The 20055-nt window shown below is 38.8% G+C and overlaps 1 protein-coding gene across 3 annotated transcripts in view; it reads right to left on the bottom strand.

The window, feature by feature from the left end:
* The window catches only part of LOC124124991, a 120850-nt gene that overhangs the window by 67901 nt on the left and 32894 nt on the right, over nt 1–20055 (bottom strand). For all 3 annotated transcript variants that reach the window (XM_048390509.1, XM_048390510.1, XM_048390511.1), the window contains exons 3-5: nt 9862–11039; nt 8618–8656; nt 7450–7570 (exon numbers count right to left, since the gene is read on the bottom strand). In XM_048390509.1, the coding sequence (XP_048246466.1) occupies nt 7450–7570; nt 8618–8656; nt 9862–9945 (244 nt within the window). In that variant the 5' untranslated portion in view covers nt 9946–11039. The remainder of the gene's footprint in view (nt 1–7449; nt 7571–8617; nt 8657–9861; nt 11040–20055) is intronic.

Below are 20055 nucleotides of genomic sequence, written 5' to 3'. Positions count from 1 at the left end.
CTCTGTCGACAGACTAGAGGGTAAACTAGATGAATGCCATGATGAGCTAGACTATCTACATGGTAGACTACATCAGGTCAGTGATCAGAATTATGAGCTGAAGGAACAGTTACTTACAGTTCAGTGTAAAAGTCTGGAAAATAATCTTATTTTCACTGGGATTGATGAGACAGAGGAGGAGAATGTAGAAGTGAAAGCACAAAATGTGATAGAAAACAATTTGAAAATAGCAAAGTCCATTGAATTGGAAAAAGTACACAGGTTGGGGAAGAAGAGGAGTGATCAAATTAAACCTAGACCTATTCTAGTTGCCTTCACATCCAAGAGGGACAGGGACATTGTTAAAAGTCAAGGTCACAAACTTAAGGGCCCATCAGTGGGGATAAATGAGCATTTCCCTTATGAAATACAACAAAGGAGAAAACAGCTGTGGCACAGATATAAACAAGCTAAGAGTAATGGCCACAAAACTTCATTTATCAGAGATAGACTGTACATTGATGGGAAGAGAATCTACCCTGACTCAACCCCTGACATAGACCCTAATGTGGACTTCCCCGCCCTGCCCTCTGACAGAGAGCCCCCCTCATCTCTCACCCCTACCCACAACAGACCAGAAAAGAAAGCCAGGTACAATTCAGACAGACAAACCTCTGACTAGGGAAGTCAAGGAAGTTGTTCAAACATGAATACCCTAACATTCTTCTTCATTAATGTTTGTGGACTCTTAAGCAAACTCATAAATCCTGATTTTCATACCTATATCAACAACTATGACTTTATCTTACTTGCAGAGACTAAACTGGATGATGTTGATACTATCGATTATACCTGGCTATGATGTGTATGTTAGAAACAGAGACTCTAGAGTCAGATCAGGAGGTATTGCAATTTTAGCTTAGAAATTCTTGAATAAATATATCAAATGTATACACACTAATACAGAGTGTGTCCTGTGGATAAAAATTTCCAAAGATATACTTCAAACAGATAAAGACTTGCTTATTGGAGCAGTATATATTCCCCCAGAAAATTCCCCATATTTCAATATCTCCTTATTTGTTGACATTGATAGTGATTTAAATAAATATGCAAATGACTGTGAAATTGTACTGCTAGGAGACTTCAATGCAAGAACAAGAACTATATTAGATTTTATTGAAATGTCACAGACGGTTTGTGATTACATTGGAATTCCTGATGATGTTTTTGATGAAACTGGTGTACTATCTTTGTTCTCTTCACTTGGAATAGACATCAATAGACACTCATCAGATGTGGGTAGAGCAAACAACCATGGCTACAGATTGATTGATATTTGTAGAAATAATAATCTGTTTATCATAAATGGTCGTTTTGGTGATGACAAACATATTGGTAAAGCAACTTGTAAAGGTTGTAGCTTAGTTGATTATAGTATTTGTTCTTTGAATTTACTGAAAAGAATATGTGATTTTAGTGTCCTAGATTTTGACCCTATTCTGTCTGATGCCCATTGTGCTTTGACATTGTGTATCAACATGTGTGACGTCAACATGAACTGTCAATCAAGGACAGAAGCTGACAGCAGCACGGACTCCGCGTGCACCTACCGACGCTGGGACAAACGACATGCTTCTCAATTTCATGATGTAATTAATTCTCGCCAGGGTGAAATCGATAACATTGTTTCCGACATTGATAACTGTGCAACCGGGGACCAAGAAGCTCTAAACAATCTAGTAAACAATATTAACAATGTATTTATTGAAAGTGCCAAATCTGTGATCGGTTTTAGACAACCTACCAGTGCTATGTTTGATTATAAAAGGCGACAGAAAAAGTCTTGGTTTGGTCGTGATTGTAAGATCAGTAGAGGTAAATATCATCAGGCTAAATCAATATTTCAAAAAACAAAAAAGTGTCCAAAACAAAAGAAGGCTAATCAATGCAAGCAAGGCTTACAAAAACACTTTGGCAAAATATCATAACCTTCATAGATCTGACATACAGGACAAATTATTTAAATTACGTAAAGAGGACTCTAAATCATTTTGGAAACTGTTGCGGAATGATAATAAAGATAAAGATTTACAACCACTCGAGGAAGTTTTTACATATTTTCAGAAATTAAAGGATGCACCTGATGAAGAGTCTGATGATCTCACTGATCAATTTGATATAAAAATTGAAGATTGTAACTCTGTTTTGAATGGTGCCATTTCACGTGATGAAATTTTGATTGCCATAGCAAATTTGAAACATAATAAAGCATGTGTCCCTGATAAAATTATTAATGAATATATTAAAACCACTCAAGTCATTATGCTACCTGTATATGTAAGGTTATTTAACAAAATTTTAGATGATGGTGTTTATCCAGAGCAGTGGCTCAGTGGTATAATTCGTCCTATTTATAAAGGTAAAGGTGACAAATATGATCCAGAAAATTATAGACCAATCAGTCTTTTAAGTTGTTTTGGCAAACTCTTTACAAGCATTATTAGAATTAGAATCCAAAATTTTATAGAAGACCAAAATATTTTATCTGAAGCGCAGACTGGTTTCCGTAAAAAATATTCTACAACTGATCACTTATTCACCCTTAAATGCCTTGTAGATTTATTTAAATCAAGAAAAAAAGAAATTATTTTGTTGTTTTATTGATTTTAAAAAGGCTTTCGATAATGTAAGAAGGACTGCTTTGTGGAGTAAACTGTTCAGCCAAGGTATAGATGGCAAATGTTTCAGAATTTTGAAATCCATGTACAGTGGTATAAAATCGTGTGTAAAGGTACATAGCATTGAATCAGATTTTTTCCCTTGCCTTGTAGGAGTTAGACAAGGAGAAAACTCATCACCTGTTCTATTTTCTTTGTTTCTAAATGACTTAGAAACATTTTTAATGTCCAAAGACTGTCCAGGTCTGTTAATTAACTCAGAAATAACACATTCCATGCTGGATTTATCTATTAAATTGTTTGCTCTTTTATATGCCAATGACACTGTCCTTCTCGCTTCCTCAAAAACGAATCTCCAAAAAGCTATCAAGCATTTTGAATCATACTGCAAAATTTGGAAATTAACTATCAATATTGATTAAACTAAAATACTAATATTAGGTGGTTATAAAAATGATATGAGTAAAGATATTTATCTCCATGGTGTTCCTTTAGAATATGTCACTGAATACAAATATCTTGGTGTTATATTTGATAAAAAGTGTTCTTTTAAAGTATGTACATATTTGTTTCATGAGAAAATTATTACCTGTTAAAAAGAGTACCCCTCTATGCATTCTTTACGGTGAACTAGGTAGAGTTCCGTTATCTGTTGATGCTAAAACCCGTATGTTAACCTTTTGGTCGAAATTACTTACAGATAAATCCAGCAAAATATCTTCAATCATTTACTCTATTGTATATAACATCCATAATACAGGTGTTTACAACTATGACTGGATTTCATGTATTCAAAATGTTCTAAACAATATTGGTTTAAGTTATGTATGGTTGTCACAGTCTCCTGTTTCATCTTCCTGGCTCAAAGCAACAGCTCACTCTATTTTAACTGATCATGCTAAACAAACCTTGAGCTCTGAGGTGGAAAATTCCAAAAAAAGTGTAGTCTATTCTCTCTTGAAACCACAATTTGAATTATAAAAGTATCTGACGTCCCTACCCCTAAATAAAGCTATCCCTCTACTTTTATTTCGTACTTCATGCCACCACTTACCAATTGAAAAAGGAAGATGGAATGGGATACCTGTTTGTGAAAGAAAATGTGAACTGTGTTTTATTGATGATATTGGAGATGAATTATGTCTCCCCTAGAATGGAGGGAGACATATTGTTTTTGGCACGGTTCCCGTCGGCGTCGTCGTCGGGGTCGGCGTTCCCACCGTTTCCGGACCATAACTCAGAAACCGTTTAATATTTTTTCGCGAAACTTTGTATACACATTTACCCAGCACTGAAGTGGTGCCTTTTGCTATTTAGAGATTTTTGACATTTTTATTTTTTCTCGTTTCCATGGAGATAACTTGAACATAGACTCTGAATGGGGGTAAGCTTGGTTTCCGGACCATAACTCGGAAACCGTTTAATATTTTTTCGCGAAACTTTGTATACACATTAACACAGCACTGAAGTGGTGCCTTTTGCTATTTAGAGATTTTTGACATTTTTATTTTTTCTCGTTTCCATGGAGATAAGATGAACATAGGCTCTGAATGGGGGTAAGCTTTGTTTTCTGACCATAACTCAGAAACCGTTTAATATTTTTTCGCGAAACTTTGTATACACATTAACCCAGCACTGAAGTGGTGCCTTTTGCTATTTGGAGATTTTTGACATTTTTATTTTTTTCTCGTTTCCATGGAGATAAGTTGAACATAGGCTCTGAATGGGGGTAAGCTCTGTTTCCTGACCATAACTCAGAAACCGTTTAATATTTTTTCGCGAAACTTTGTATACACATTAGCCCAGCACTGAAGTGATGCCTTTTGCTATTTAGAGATTTTTGACATTTTTATTTTTTCTCGTTTCCATGGGGATAACTTGAACATAGACTCTGAATGGGGGTAAGCTTGGTTTCCGGACCATAACTCAGAAACCGTTTAATATTTTTTCGCGAAACGTTGAATACACATTAACCCAGCACTGAAGTGGTGCCTTTTGCCATTTAGAGATTTTTTACATTTTTATTTTTTCTCGTTTCCATGGAGATAACTTGAACATAGGCTCTGAATGGTGGTAGGCTTTGTTTCCTGACCATAACTCAGAAACCGTTTAATATTTTTTCGCGAAACTTTGTATACACATTAGCCCAGCACTGAAGTGATGCCTTTTGCTATTTAGAGATTTTTGACATTTTTATTTTTTCTCGTTTCCATGGAGATAACTTGAACATAGGCTCTGAATGGGGGTAGGCTTTGTTTCCTGACCATAACTCAGAAACCGTTTAATATTTTTTCGCGAAACTTTGTATACACATTAACCAAGCACTGAAGTGGTGCCTTTTGCTATTTAGAGATTTTTGACATTTTTATTTTTTCTCGTTTCCATGGAGATAACTTGAACATAGACTCTGAATGGGGGTAAGCTTGGTTTCCGGACCATAACTCGGAAACCGTTTAATATTTTTTCGCGAAACTTTGTATACACATTAACCCAGCACTGAAGTGGTGCCTTTTGCTATTTAGAGATTTTTGACATTTTTATTTTTTCTCGTTTCCATGGAGATAACTTGAACATAGACTCTGAATGGGGGTAAGCTTGGTTTCCGGACCATAACTCAGAAACCGTTTAATATTTTTTCGCGAAACTTTGTATACACATTAACCCAGCACTGAAGTGGTGCCCATTAGTTGTTTGAAATTTCTAGGAGTTCTATTTTTGTCTCTGTTATTTAGTAATGGAGGGTGGGAATGAAGAGATGGGGTTTAACGTGAAGTAAACGAATGAATGGGGGTTAGGGGAGTGGGGGGGGGGGGGGGGAGACATATGTTTTTACGAGTAAAAACACTTTCTAGTTTCACTATATTTTTAAATGTCCATATTTTACTGAAGAAAGAATTTTGTATATCCCACCTACATATTCTAAAAGACCTAATATGATTAAATTTCAAAGACTTTTCACTTGTAAAGAGATATCTGTATTAAAAAACCTTAGTAAATTCTGTAAATATGTAATGCAAATTGTAAAATCTTCCGGCTAACCACATATCCGCTATTATAATGTGTATTTTGCTGTCATTTTGTACCTCATATGCCGAGGATCTCGGCCTGAGCGTAATACAGTTCTGTTCTGTAAAATAACCAGCTCAAGCAGAACATTATTGACTTGATGAATGATCAACTACAAGAATAAGGATAAGTTGCAACAAGACATCACCTTCTCCTCAGTGCTAAATGGCATGAGCTGATCTCGAGATCTAAAGGTAGTCAATGAAAGCTGCTGAATTATGTCTTAGTGATACCCAGTCATTAGCCTGCCACCAACAGGAGACACTATTTCTGTGACAACAGGCGACTGCACACCCCAATTGTCCAGAACTGTTAACAAGTCATGTATGATTAAATAAGTTTCTGCTCAGCCTCTTTCTGGTCTGGTGAACTACATAGCCCTCGTTGTCACATTCCGGACTCCAAAGCGCTCTTTTTTTCCATGGAGGGTCATGGTGCCAAGTCAACAGGCAGGAAACAGGGCCTATCAGCTAGGTTGTCGTCATGACCACAAATAATCAGGGTTAAAAACTGTGGTGATTGGAGAACAACATGACGCTTAATCCCAGTCTGGCGTCCATTGAATCCCCAGGATTTAACTGTGTGTCAGAAGGTGCCAGTCCAAAGGAGAACGCCAGTTCTAAGAGAAGCGACCCTTCTTGATGGAACGCTGCCAAACAGCAATGTAGTCGTCATGGTTGTCTCTACCCTGGACACTGCAGTCCAGGTAGAAGATGTCATAATAGTGGAGTTCATAGCGTTAGATGCTATTTCTCGCCTACCTTTCTCCCTCATCAACGCCTGCTGAGTAGTCCTGATATTCCATAGATAGTCATCCGGCTTGCTCGTAAAATACAATTTATTACATTCCGTGCATAGGGAATTGAACTCAGAGCCAGATTCCCTCCGTTCAGGACAGAGGGGAAATCTTCTTGACTTGCCCGAGCGACAAGAAAAGCAAATCGCTGCATACACAGGAGAAGTACACACGTCCTCGTGGATACTGGTCTCTTCCTCTCGAAAATTCAAACGATCTGCCGTGCTGTTAACATTAAATGTATGTTTATATGCACCAAGAAACATCATACAATAAATAAAGCTAGTCGTCACCGCGGCAGCTGTGATGAAACAACAAGATAGAGACAGAACGATTTTGGTGGAAAAAAAACAAACTGTGTGCAGCCAAATTTAACATGTGGCAAGTATGTCATGTAGTAACCTACTAGGAAGGTAATTGTGAAGTTCCCTTCATCAAGAACGCATTATGAGACCGATGTTGAAGGAAATAATTCCCAAAACGCCAGCACATGAGTATCCTCTTGTGCCATGAGAAGGAAAGTCAAGGGCAGATAACTCTCCATACGGCTTCAATGTCTGCTGTTTTAGAATATTTTCGTAATGAAGGTTCATCATTTCATGATATATGTTTATCTTAATTTGGAGACCTTTTACATATTGTAAGTTGTTGATTAGACTGTGTAAGCTGCGGTAGCCTGTGGCAGAGTTTCTAGGTTTATCGCAGGAGAGTAAACTTTTGGGCTCTGTGATATACAGGGGAAGAAGAAAATTGCAATATGTTGTGTCATGATAAGAAATACTTGTATATGTGTGTTTCATTAACGTTTGAATGTGGCGCAGATATCTGCATATACACAACTTTGATTGTTGGTAATGGTCAAATTTATTTCTGATGTCACGAATTCTTTGTGTAAAGAGTTGATACAGACACACTCTGAATTAATACCTTGAGGGATGTAGTAATTCCTGATATCGAAGACACTGTTTCCAATCTGCTTCAGGCTCGGTCGAAAAAAGTCATTGGATTCCAAAGTGAAGTTACCCTCATCCTCTTTCACGATTTGTTTCTTGAAAACAGAAGGAATCATGGTATGTAATGAGAGTCACCTTGCAAATTGCCCTTACCAATCTGAGTTAGTCATAGTGTAGATTTGGCTAAATGTGTTAGATGGACCTTAAATAAAAAAATGATAAGATGTGTCTTGAACAAACTGATTCAGACATAAACTCTACTTACAGGGTAGATTTCTTAAAAATTTATTAGATTTTATGGTGACACTGGAGTAAATAATAAGCAATAAGAGGCATGCTGGTTGTGGGATACAATATCGGCCCTTGTTTGCCTGGTCTAAGCCCGCCTAATGTAACCACCCAAATATAGATTAACATATATAAATGTTTCCTTAAAGGGCAAGTAAACTGAACAAAAAATATCAAATTCAATTTTTGTTGCGAATATCATTTTTCCTACATGTACAAGTACATATAATCTTTTTCCTAGAGAGAAAATTCATGAATTCATAGAAAGTATAAATGTCAACGTGGAAGTGCTGAAATCACACCCTCCGTAATCCACTTCCAAAACAAACCCATTTGAGGGCGTGACCTTAAGCTACCAGCGCAGAGGTGCGTTACAAATGTTTACATTCGCTGATATGTGGCTCATTTGAATGTTTAGAACACAATATGATAATTATGCATTGAACGTCTGCTGTAAACCTCCACAACTGTGCCTTACTGTGCCAGCATGCCCATAAGATCAAGGTTGGTACTTGATTTAGAACTAAAGTAATTTAGTTTTGCTGCGGTACTGTGGGGTCATTGGAATGAAAGCGTCAACATCGCTTTCATATCAGTACAATTCTGGGAATCCAAGTTAGGAATTCGTATCGAGGGAACATCCTTTACTTGTTAATCAGAATACTCTAAACATAAAATATCAACAATATATACTTAAAATATTTATGCAGGCTACTGTCATTAAGTTTGCAAAAACTGTAAACATGTCGGCATAGTGACCATAAACGTGACATCATATGAGATTTTTTTACAACAACTAAAACACTTGGCCACCTTCTCAATTAACCAACGTTTGTAGAACATGCAATACATACCAACAACTTCCACATTTTTTCGTGACAGTACTGTTTATGCTGTGGACTAAAAGAAAGATATATCAGTCAGTTGTTCTGTACGAAGTTAATCATACATTGTGGCTGTTTTTCAGGACAACATATCAGTCGATTATGCTCATGGAATTTCAAATTCAGGTTATCTCTTCAGACATGTATTTATAATTTACTAACACAAAGATGTAAATAAAGATATAGAATCATGTATTTGATGTCACTTTGAGTTACACGTAAACATAATTCCCACAGAGTTTACCCATTTTGCCCATCGGACATCAACATATTGACCCCGAAATTGAGCCTATGGTACTTGACACTAAAGTTCCATAAACTAGAGCATTAAGCATCTTTATTTTCATTAGAAAACTCATATCACTTGTCTTGATGTAAATACAAATGTAAACTTTCAACTGATGTCTTGAAGGAAAGGGTCACCCCATTTGGGCGGGGATATTAAATGTGTTTCAGCTCAATCCATCAAGCTGTTCCCGAGATTGAAGATGAGTGAGATTGGTTTTACGCAACTTTCAGCCATATTACATCACATTATGGCGGGGAACACCCCAAATGTGCTTCATACTGTATACCAATGTGGATATCCGAATCTTATAAATGTCATAAATGTCTCACACCCACCCAACAGCGAGTCGTGTTTTCCTGGCGAGTTAAGCTTTTACATTTCTAAGGAAGAATATTGGATATTCTTGGTTATGGAACGTAAGTGTATTGTACCAAGGGATGAAGTTGTATAACCCCATGCGCAAGATTAGGAAGTATCATGGCAAAATGGGAAAGACCCATTTGAATTTACATACCCGTGTTTGTGCAAATACTACGATTTGTAATTTGTTATTTGTTATTTGTTTATTTGAATTTCAAAGCTCTTGTGATTTCCAATGGTCTATGTTTAAGTTTACAACATATATCCTGGGTGTGTGACATTGAGGACCAATTGTCCATCTTTGTTTAGTTCATCCATAAAAAAAACTTGTCACAGTGGGAAGAGTTTCTGGACGAAATGCTTTCCAGAATTAAAACGGGTCACATATCAATACAGATCTTTGAACGAAAATTAGTTTATCAGTGAGTATTAGAATATTAATGTGGCAGCCTCATGCATTAAGTCCATTCATTGTTAGGTGTATCCAACTAAAACCGTAGCTGGGATAGAGCTATCAGGAAGTTGACTATTTCTTGTATACAGATATTGATAGACATGTACTTACCTTCGTTGTTGTTTCCTGTGCATGTGTGTGTTGATTTATCCTAGGCATTAGTTCTAGTAAATGCACAGAACCATTCCTTGACATTCATTCTCGTGACATCGTCGGTATTTGCATCATACCTGTAAGCCAATGGTCCCTGTTTATCATAGAACACTATTCCTGTCACTGACCTCACGGATACTTGAACAACCGCCTCTTTTGCATCTGCAGTTTCTCCCTCACCAGTGAGTCTCAGAGTGTTCTTGTCCAGGTTCGTTCTTGAAGGGATTAACCGTACCTGTGCTACATCAGCATCAGTTGATGCCCCACCATCATAGTCACAAACAAGAGTATTCTCCTGTATCCTTTGTGCTAGTGTATCCTTGAAATTGTTTTCATCAGTGATGGTTACTGGCTGTGGAATCGGTTCCTTAGAATCATAACCACAATTACCATGGGTCACCTTCTTCTCGTGTATGCCATACAAAAAAGAACCCCCTCCTTCAAGTTTGGAAAACGCACTTACATACTCCGTGAGACGAAGTTTGTAAGAGATGCAATCAACTACTTCATCTTCTTTGACTTTCTGTGAGAAGTGACTTTTGAATTGGACTGATCTACTTTCTTGTAAGTTTGCTAAGTCAGAAGTAGAGGCAACTCCAGGAAGTGCATGGAATGTCTTGTTGTACACTTTTCTTTCCTTCAGAAATGATCGGACTGATTCAGCAGTAGGGTCTAGGATGCAGTCATCAAGAGCAACCTTGGTTTTAAAGTCGGAGGTTGTCACAGTTGAAGCTGCAGACACGAACAGAACTAGAAAATCATGGAATTCACAACATTCTTCAAGATTGCTTAATCTTTGTTTTCTATAAACATCATCGAATAATTTTCCATCGTGAATCAACGAATTTAATTTGGTATCTGCAAACTCATTAAATGCACCAGTGAACTGATCTTCTTTTGCTAAACCAACGAGATGAATCAATATGGACCCAGAGTTTGAGTTGCGCAAAGCTGAAACTTTATTTAACAACTCATTAGCTTTTTGTTCTCGCTTCTTTCTTTTCTTTTTAGTGTCTGTTTCTTGCTTTGAACCATATAGGTAGCTCACATGAATTCCCATGGACAGGACGTGGCCATCATAAGAAGCATATTTCAAGAACTCAGCAACTGCTTGTTCACGTCTTGGTATATATTCACTGAAAGATGAATAAAGTTTTACCATGGATACCCCAGCAGTAAAGAGATATAAAGCAAATATTATCTTAATTTAAGCCTCACCCTTAGAAAAATATTCCCTAAACTATGGTTGGGATAATATTGTTGAGCAATGTGTACAGTCTGTGTGAATATCAGCGAGAGCCTTGCAAAAACCATTAAAAGATGTAACATTAGGGGCTCAAACAAGGACTGGTCAGTTCACAGTCAGTATGGAGACGTCGCGTTCCTCATAATAAAGTAGTTGACATCCATAAATTCTCTCTCTTATGTGTATCACCTCTAAATGACATTCAAAAACCTAATAATTGATGCAAGTAGGCATGATTTGCTCATATTGCTTCAACTATTAGCTTATGAATTATGAACATTTGGACATGAACATATATTTGAACACATCACCTTCACAATAATGATAATCCTTTCAATGAAGAGCTGTGAAATCAGAAGGTGTAACAGTGTAATTTAACATCATGTCTTTTAATGGGCACTGATTACAGATGACAAGAATTGAAAATTCAAAAACAGAATTTTCAAATAATACTGTATTAACAAATGTTATGAATGCATGTGCGATGATTTCATACAATTTACATGTCATGGGTTCGGTTAATGTTTAGAAGCCTGTATATGTCTGTTTGGATACTAACCATTATTCTAGATGCTCAGGTTCTCTTAAGAGCCAACCTTTTTGCTAACAAGGTACAAAGTACACGTTTCAAGATTCAAGAAGCACTTATTTCTTATATAACAAACCCATCAACTGTAGTACATTGGCAATAGTATAAATGACCAAAAAAATACATACACCGTCGAGGTAACAGTTATAAATGTTCTAAATTATCTAATTTTAGTTTAGTTTTATAATTATTAAGCAATTTTGCTTTTCAGATTATTCCGATTTTGACGTTAAATATTTCTTTAGTGCGGGTATATTCGATCATTGGTATATTCAATGACATTTGGTGGTGAAGTGCTTCACATATAATTACAGAGTGGAACTCATATCCATCAGGCCGTCATTGTCTGGTCGCAATGGGAAACATGTGGTAGAACTTTAAAACTGGCAAATACTTGTACATGTAATGTCGGTAGTAATAGATACAAGATACATACACAATATGTGACATGTTTCACTTTGTGTAATCGTCTCTCAAAATAAGGGACATGCATTGTTGTTCTTGCTATCAATCACTTGTAATCAGTTATCTACAGGTTCCTTCGGTACTAAATAGCATGCACTCACCAACTCCCAAAACATCAAGACATGACTAGGCAAAATGAATTCATGTACTATTTTGCTAACATTTTACATTTTAACAATCAAACTGTATGCCGGTGAATGAAACTATAACTCTCACCATCATATTTCGATATAATTCTATTAATCTAAATAGCAATTATGAACAAGTAACAACTTAACGTAACAAACTTTTCCAATTATAAGCACGTGTAATATGAGCCTGTTCAATTTAATATCTGTGAGCTGTTTTTTATGTACTGGACTTCGGTGCTACTTACCCATATCATATTGTCATATGTTTTGTACAAAAAAAGAGGTGGACATGAGTTTTAATCGTAAAAAAATCCAATTATCCTATATCTTTGCTCGGATCTGAGGAGAGATTGTGGTGTGAGTACATTCCATTTTCATGCTCTGTGCTGGCCCTTACACTGGACCATGGCACGTTGTGACTGCTGATAATTTATGACCACCAGATGAATCTGGCAGACGACGCATCTTCAATTTAAGAAAATGAAATGAAAAGATTACCACAAATACATCTACTCGTGTTTTCATAATATATCTATCAAAGTTGAATACATAACATAAAGATTTCAAATTGCATCAAACCTAATTAATTTTACGAAATATTGTAAATTTTCTAATAAATTGTATATTTATATACTTATCCTATCTCACACTATGCATTTCCTCTAATTCTTCGATCTTGGTGTGGAAACGTTCTAGAACAAAGTTTCCAGCTTCAAAAACATCACTCACCCAAACACATCACCACTATGATCATGGTTCACACACCACTAAAATCCCGTGCAACACGACCCCATTGATCTGATCACCTGACATATCCAGCACCCTCATTCTCAATCTAGAGCATACAGGCTGGTGTAACTGTGATGCGGGGATGGTTGGGTCGGCATTTTGCGTGTGAGATAGGATAAGTATATAAATAAAATTTGTATACAATTTATTAGAAAATTTACAAATTTTTAAACTTATCCTATCTCACACTATGCATTTATCCCACGGTTGGATGGTAGGTCGCAGATACCCTAGCCTGTAAGGACTTCAACCGTGAGACGTACACGAGGAAGCTGGAACTAATCAAGAAAATTCAAAGGATTTTATGAGGATTAGTGATAAACTCGTGTGAGGGTTGCTTCAAAAAACCCTCTTTGTGCTACCAAGATATATACATCATGACATCGGGGAATCATGTGGTCCTTGGTTTCACACAGGACACCCTTCACAGAATCACCGCGTAGCCCTGAGCCAGGCGACACCTACTCGGTCACCCCTGATAGGAGGAGGTGTTTTGTCCCCGGCGCAGGCATCTCTTTTATCGCTTTGGCAACCTATCAAACTCACGTAGAGATTGAATAAGGTACGAACGAGAAGAGGAACGATTGACGATACCCGTTTATCACAAAGGACTTCAATCAACTACTGAGACATCACATGCACAAAGACAGAGGTGAGCACCATTTAAACAAATGACCCCACCGGATGGTGGCCTCTATTGACGTAGACCAAAGTCCCAACAGACAAACATATATATACCCTCCCTCTGGGAGCTTGTCTGGGAAATCCGATTAACAAGCAATAAATGAAAATATTGCAGTATATACAGGAAACCAGACTTAGGACTTGTAGTGTGGCTGCTGTGACCTTGGACGTCGGCGACTGAGATTCCGAAAGGAGTAGGAGGCAAAGACCATATCAGAACGCCAGAACATCCCTCCATGATGGCTGAAGTGTGCAATACTATGCAACTCCAAGGTGGAGATCACTGCCCTCATCTCATGAGGTTTGGGTTGGTAGTCCCTCAAAGGTGTAGACCCCAATGATAGTAGAACGCAGCCAGTGGAGGTGGTTTCACACAGGACACCCTTCACAGAATGACCGCGTAGCCTTGAGCCAGGTGACACCTACTCGGTCACCCCTGATAGGAGGAGGTGTTTTGTCCCCGGCGCAGGCATCTCTTTTATCGCTTTGGCAACCTATCAAACTCACGTAGAGATTGAATAAGGTACGAACGAGAAGAGGAACGATTGACGATACCCGTTTATCACAAAGGACTTCAATCAACTACTGAGACATCACATGCACAAAGACAGAGGTGAGCACCATTTAGGAGGTGAGTAGGAGGCAAAGACCATATCAGAACGCCAGAACATCACTCCATGATGGCTGAAGTGTGCAAAACTATGCAACTCCAAGATGGAAATCACTGCCCTCATCTCATGAGGTTTGGGGCGGTAGTCCCTCAAAGGTGTAGACCCCAATGATAGTAGAATGCAGCCAGTGGAGGTGGTGGTTCAAGACACATCAGAAGTTGCAGCCGTTGACAAATGGATGAAAACATGCTTGCAACAACGCCGGATGGTCTGAGATGCCTTCAAGTAGAACTTGAAGGCTCAGGCTAGAGGCGTCTTTATGACATCAGCTCTCAATCAATCGGAGTGGTGGAGGCTGAAAAGACGATCCGGTTTTCGGGTTCGAGGTTTTATCCACAAGTGGTTTATAGTCAGTCAGGAGAAGTGACAGAGGAAAACAGGGAGATCCCATGCTGGAGGGCCAAGTCTGGAGATTGGTCCATAAGGTGGTATGAGCAAATCAATGTCCGAATGCCTTGTACTTCTTAAGTGACATAGGTAATCTTGTGGTATAATAGCTTGGCTGCAGAAAACCCTGGATCTTGCAAACTGGTGAAAACTTTCCATTTATCGTCACCTAGATTCTCAGGAAATCTAAGGAAATCCTCTTACGAGACTGCTCTTGATATACTCCATACGTGAAGTTCGTATAATTCTGGTCGTGGATGGACCTGATTGGAGGGAGGATATAGCAGTAGATGTGACCAGTTTGGAAGACTTAGCAGTGGAATCCCTGCCAGTTCGACGATCTCTGGAACCCAATTTCTTGTCGGTCAGAAGGCGCTACCTACAGCAGTTGTAGGCAGCTTGTGTGTATGATCTTTGGTGGGGGAAACGCAAGGCGTTTAGGTCCTCCCATGATATTGTCAGAGCATTGAATGACCAGGTTTGAATAGTGTGTGTGTGTGTGTGGGGTGTGTGTGTGTGGGGGGGGGGGGGGGGGGGGGGGGAGGTGGGTGTCTCGAGCTTCATAACATTGTAATGGTGATTTCTCATAGAAGAGTATCTTTAGACAATTCATGGTTGGCAGGCACGTGGGTCGGATCCATGAAAATCCTGGTAGAGAAAAAAACATCAGTGTCTCAAGCTCGCAATACGAAGTGACTATGCCTGTAAGGGGCCAACGAGACCAGTGGGCCAAGTTCGCTGATATGGTTGGTGCAGGCCATCGTATCCAAAGATGTCTAATCAAGAAAATGGAATGCAGTGAAGGCCTTGTCCGATGCACGATGAGAGAGAGGTCTATTGATTCCTTGGAAGAAGAATGATCTTATGACTGAGGACGATCCATCGTTCGTCTGTTTGATATAACAAAGGTTATATTTGGGATAACATCTTCTCAGTAAAGAACATGCTCGTACTTTATGGGGTTGAGTCCTGTCCGGGATTCAAACCAACACTGCCAGACTAAGGGACCTAATCGCCATCACATAAAGGCAGCGATCTTACTCATGCAGCCACCGAGGCTTCCTGCAGGAAAAGTCATACTAGCGGACAAGTATTTGATCAGACGATGTGTTGATGTATCGATTTATGTATGTATCGATGTATCGATGTGTTGATGCATCGATGTGTATCATAGAGTGGAGATCCCTCGGTATCGATCTGTAGAAGATTCTGTCAATCCTCTGAGGTACGATCTGACGGACTGTCCATCTGATATCAGCGTCTTGTCCATAATGGTGAAGTATGTTGATAATGGTGAAGTAAGGTGATCTGGTGATCTGTCGACCAGTTGATCCCTAGGTCGTCTATGATCAAATTAAGGATGGCGGTCCTGTCGATCCTCCGAGGTACCGTGTTAGTCCATGTATCGATGCATCGACGTGTAACGTCGACTAGATCCCTTGGGTATCATCAATCTGTAGAGAAGGTGAAACTGTCGATCCTCCAAGGTACGATCTGGCAAAATGTCCATCCAAGAATAGCGTCTTGTCGATAATGGTGATGTATGGCGATCTGTCGATCCCTTGATCACTTGGTCGTTACGATCCAGCGAAGGATGACCATTCTGTGAGTGAAGATCCGTCGTCAGTTGGCAATCACTTCCATGCCGACGATTGTAGTGTTTTCGGTCAGAGGGGTTGTCGTCATTAGAAAGCCGGAGAGTTGTAGCTGTATCTTCAGAGCGCTGCAGAAACGATGACCCAAGTAACTGTATCATAGTGTGGGATAGGATAAGTTTATAAATGTATTATATTTAAGCATTAATTTTCTGGTTTCGAGCTTTAATTTGGTTTCTACTTTCAATCACATTTGCAATTTATTTACAAGAAATGGCCCATTTATTCCAGCATGTCCATATTGCTCTGTGTGGTTACACTGTCCACAGTAGGGTGATTTTGCCTATTTTGGCTGGAACAATTGATGATTACCGCGAGGGTCAGGGAGGCCAGATGGTGGTCAAGGTGGGTGCAGGGAGGGTCGGTTTCGTTGACCGTGAAGACAGCCCGAGCTTTTCAAATTTCAACCAATCATCATCTCATGAATGGGAGATCTGAAAACTGCACTACGATGATTTGTTCCCTGACAAGGGTTAGCAAATCTTTCATAGTCGAGTGAACGTGAACTACATACTGATTGTGTTTGAAATGTACATGTAGTTTTGTTATCAATTATTAGCAATAATGACAAATCTACTCAACGCAAATCCGACTGTCTTCTTGTCCTGTATCAATCTGATTATTTTCTAGATGTACGCATACATTCTTGTTAAAAATCAAAAATCGAACACAGTGCAAGGGACATTTTTCTTTCGTGCATTTTCGAAATCACGCACATTGGAAGTGTGAAGTAACTTCAGCTTGAAACAATATATACAGAATTAGAATATGTGGTTCTCGCGATCTCAAATTATACACCCTACTTTGTAGGACGAATTTTCATGGAAGTATATTTTATAAGAAATGAAGCCAACGAAACCACAAAACAACAAATGTAATGCTACAAACTTCAAACACCAGAGTACAATACCGAGTCACTAAAAAAATTATGTGCGGCGCTAACTGGAGCTCTTTAACCTTTCCAAATAGAGACCATATACATATGTCGCCCAAACCAACTCACTCACTATATACACTACTATCCAAAAGAAAGTATACCAACCAAAATGTTTTCCACTATTTTGATAACTTAAAACATCAATGGAAATTGAGATTTAATTATGTCGCACGGATACAACCAAATGTATACGGTGACAAAAAGCAGGATAAATTGACAGTGCTTGTGAAAATGTTTGTGTGCATTCTGCCCAAACGACTTTGGTCTATGTAGGACGAAATGCACGTGCAAAAGTACTGAATTAAACGTTATGAACACGTCAACCAAAAAACACCAAGAATATGGAACGTTTAACCGCTATACACAGGGAGAGAGCCGCACGCCGCCATTGCTAGAATATTTGATGACAATTTACCAGATTGATGCAACGTTTTCAACAGGCAGGACAGACATCAGACAGGCGTAAAAGTGGGAGACCACGGGTGACCACGCCCTTTGAAGACCCCCTCATCTGGACCTTTTATCTCCAAAACTACTTCATTACAGCAAAGGCAACGCAGCGACGGGACTGATTGTCAGTAATCAGATAGAATATAGGAGAATTAGAGCACGTAGACCCTACCAACCCTTACAGACTGACATGGGTCAGACGAGTTCGGCGTTGGCAAGTGCAAGACCTGGGATTCGTCATGTTGTCGGATGAGAGTAGATATTGCTTGTACAGAAGGCAGCGAGTATATAGATGAGTAGGTGAACGTTTAGCCCCTTATTTTGTTCCTCATGTTCAGGCGATGCATGGTCTGGGGAGGTATCTGCGGTGTTGTTAATACGAGACTTGTTATTATTTCCGGGATCCTGAATGTCCAGAGATATTGCCATAAAGTTTTGGGACCCTTTGTGCAACCATTTATTCAGCAACAGCCACGTGGCATTGCCTTCCAGCAAGACCATACATTCTGAACAACTCGAACATTAACGTTTCACCCTCCCAAGGCTGTTCTCTAAGTATGAACCACATGGTACACAAACGGGATTTCCTTGACTGACAGTTCCGAAGACAACCAGCGGCACCAGTCAACTGTTAAAAACTGGAATAATATTTCCTTGAGGACTGACTGCGGATTACCATCAACATCATTCAACTTTTAGGTCATCGGTGCGTCATCGTCTTCAGCCGTGCGTTAATGCACAAAGTGGACATAATCGGTATTAAGTTGGTTTTGAATGGGCTTTCAGAGATTGTAAAGTCATGTTGATCCTGTGTTGTGACCATGATATTGTGAAACACATAATTTTTTACCCCCATGTGTCTTTGGTCCCTGTAAGTCTTTGTTGAGATGAAATGAACAGTTTTACACAATGTGTTAAAACACAACTTTAAAGAAATATATTATATACATGCTTTTGTTTTCCTTTCATAGTCTTTCAAACTCTTGGTATCCTTTCTTTCAGAAATCAAACAGAAGTATAAACAGTCTAAGAGGAAATCATATAGTTGTTTCGTGGATTTCAGCATGGCCTTTTGACTCTAAGTGGCGAGAGGGACTCCAAAATAAGCTGTGAAAATATGACATAACAAGAAATTCTGAATCTTTTAAACTGCATGTATTCAAACGTCTCATATATCATCAAGATCCTTTAGCGACGTACTCGATGGGAATTTTCGTAACCTTTTCAGAATAACGTAGATTTGCTGACTTGCCAATGGTGAAAAGGGTCCGTTCATCTGTACCTGACATGTTTGAGGCAACTAACACAGTAATGCGCTCTGTGCTGTGCTTGCCACCATGACATTTGACTCCTTTCAATTGTAATCTTTTGTCAGGCATTAGACGACAGAAAAGACTCGTTTCGTCAGCATTGTAGATGTTATCTTCGTAGCAGGTTTTTAGGAGACTACTCTAATTGTTCCCAATGATACATGGCATCTTTCTAAGTGTCTACGGGATCGGGTGGGCAGGCTCGCTGACTTGGTTGATGCATGTCACTGTATTCCAATTGTGTGGAGCGATACTCATGATGCCAATCACCGGATTGTCTGGTCCAGACTCGATTATTTACAGACCGCCGTCATATAGCTGGAGTGCGGCGTAAAACTACAAACAACAACAAAAACAATCTAAGTGTCTACAGATTTTTCTTCACCACAAATCTTCTTGAACACGATTTCATGCCCAAAGTCTGACCTTCCTAACTTATTAGAAACTTCCTCCTCTTTAGCAAAAAATGGACTTAAATTATCTTAATCCGTTTTACTTTTTCTCAATTTACACTTGTCAACGACTGTCACATGAGAACACTTCAGCAACTTGCTGCCTTTGTGTATAAGGTAGTCAGCTTGTACCTTTGATGCAAAGTGTGCTTATTAATTAGGCTCGATTGGATATCAGCATGCTGTAAGAATGCATCCTGTCTTTGGTGTAAGTGCGGCAATCGCAGTGAGGTCAGTCAGTTGTGTGTATAATGATTTGAAAATTGAACGTTTGGCGAGCAGTTTCAGTTTCAAGCTGCAATTGCCATCTCGCTGGGGCTTTTTTTTCAATTTATTAGCAGTTTTCCATCAAAATGATATATACTCTTTAAAAAAAGTAACTTGAC

This window comes from Haliotis rufescens, unplaced genomic scaffold (assembly GCF_023055435.1).
Source record: "Haliotis rufescens isolate VD_foot unplaced genomic scaffold, xgHalRufe1.0.p SCAF_9, whole genome shotgun sequence".
Taxonomy (NCBI): domain Eukaryota; kingdom Metazoa; phylum Mollusca; class Gastropoda; order Lepetellida; family Haliotidae; genus Haliotis; species Haliotis rufescens.
This window is presented reverse-complemented; position numbering and strand designations above follow the sequence as displayed.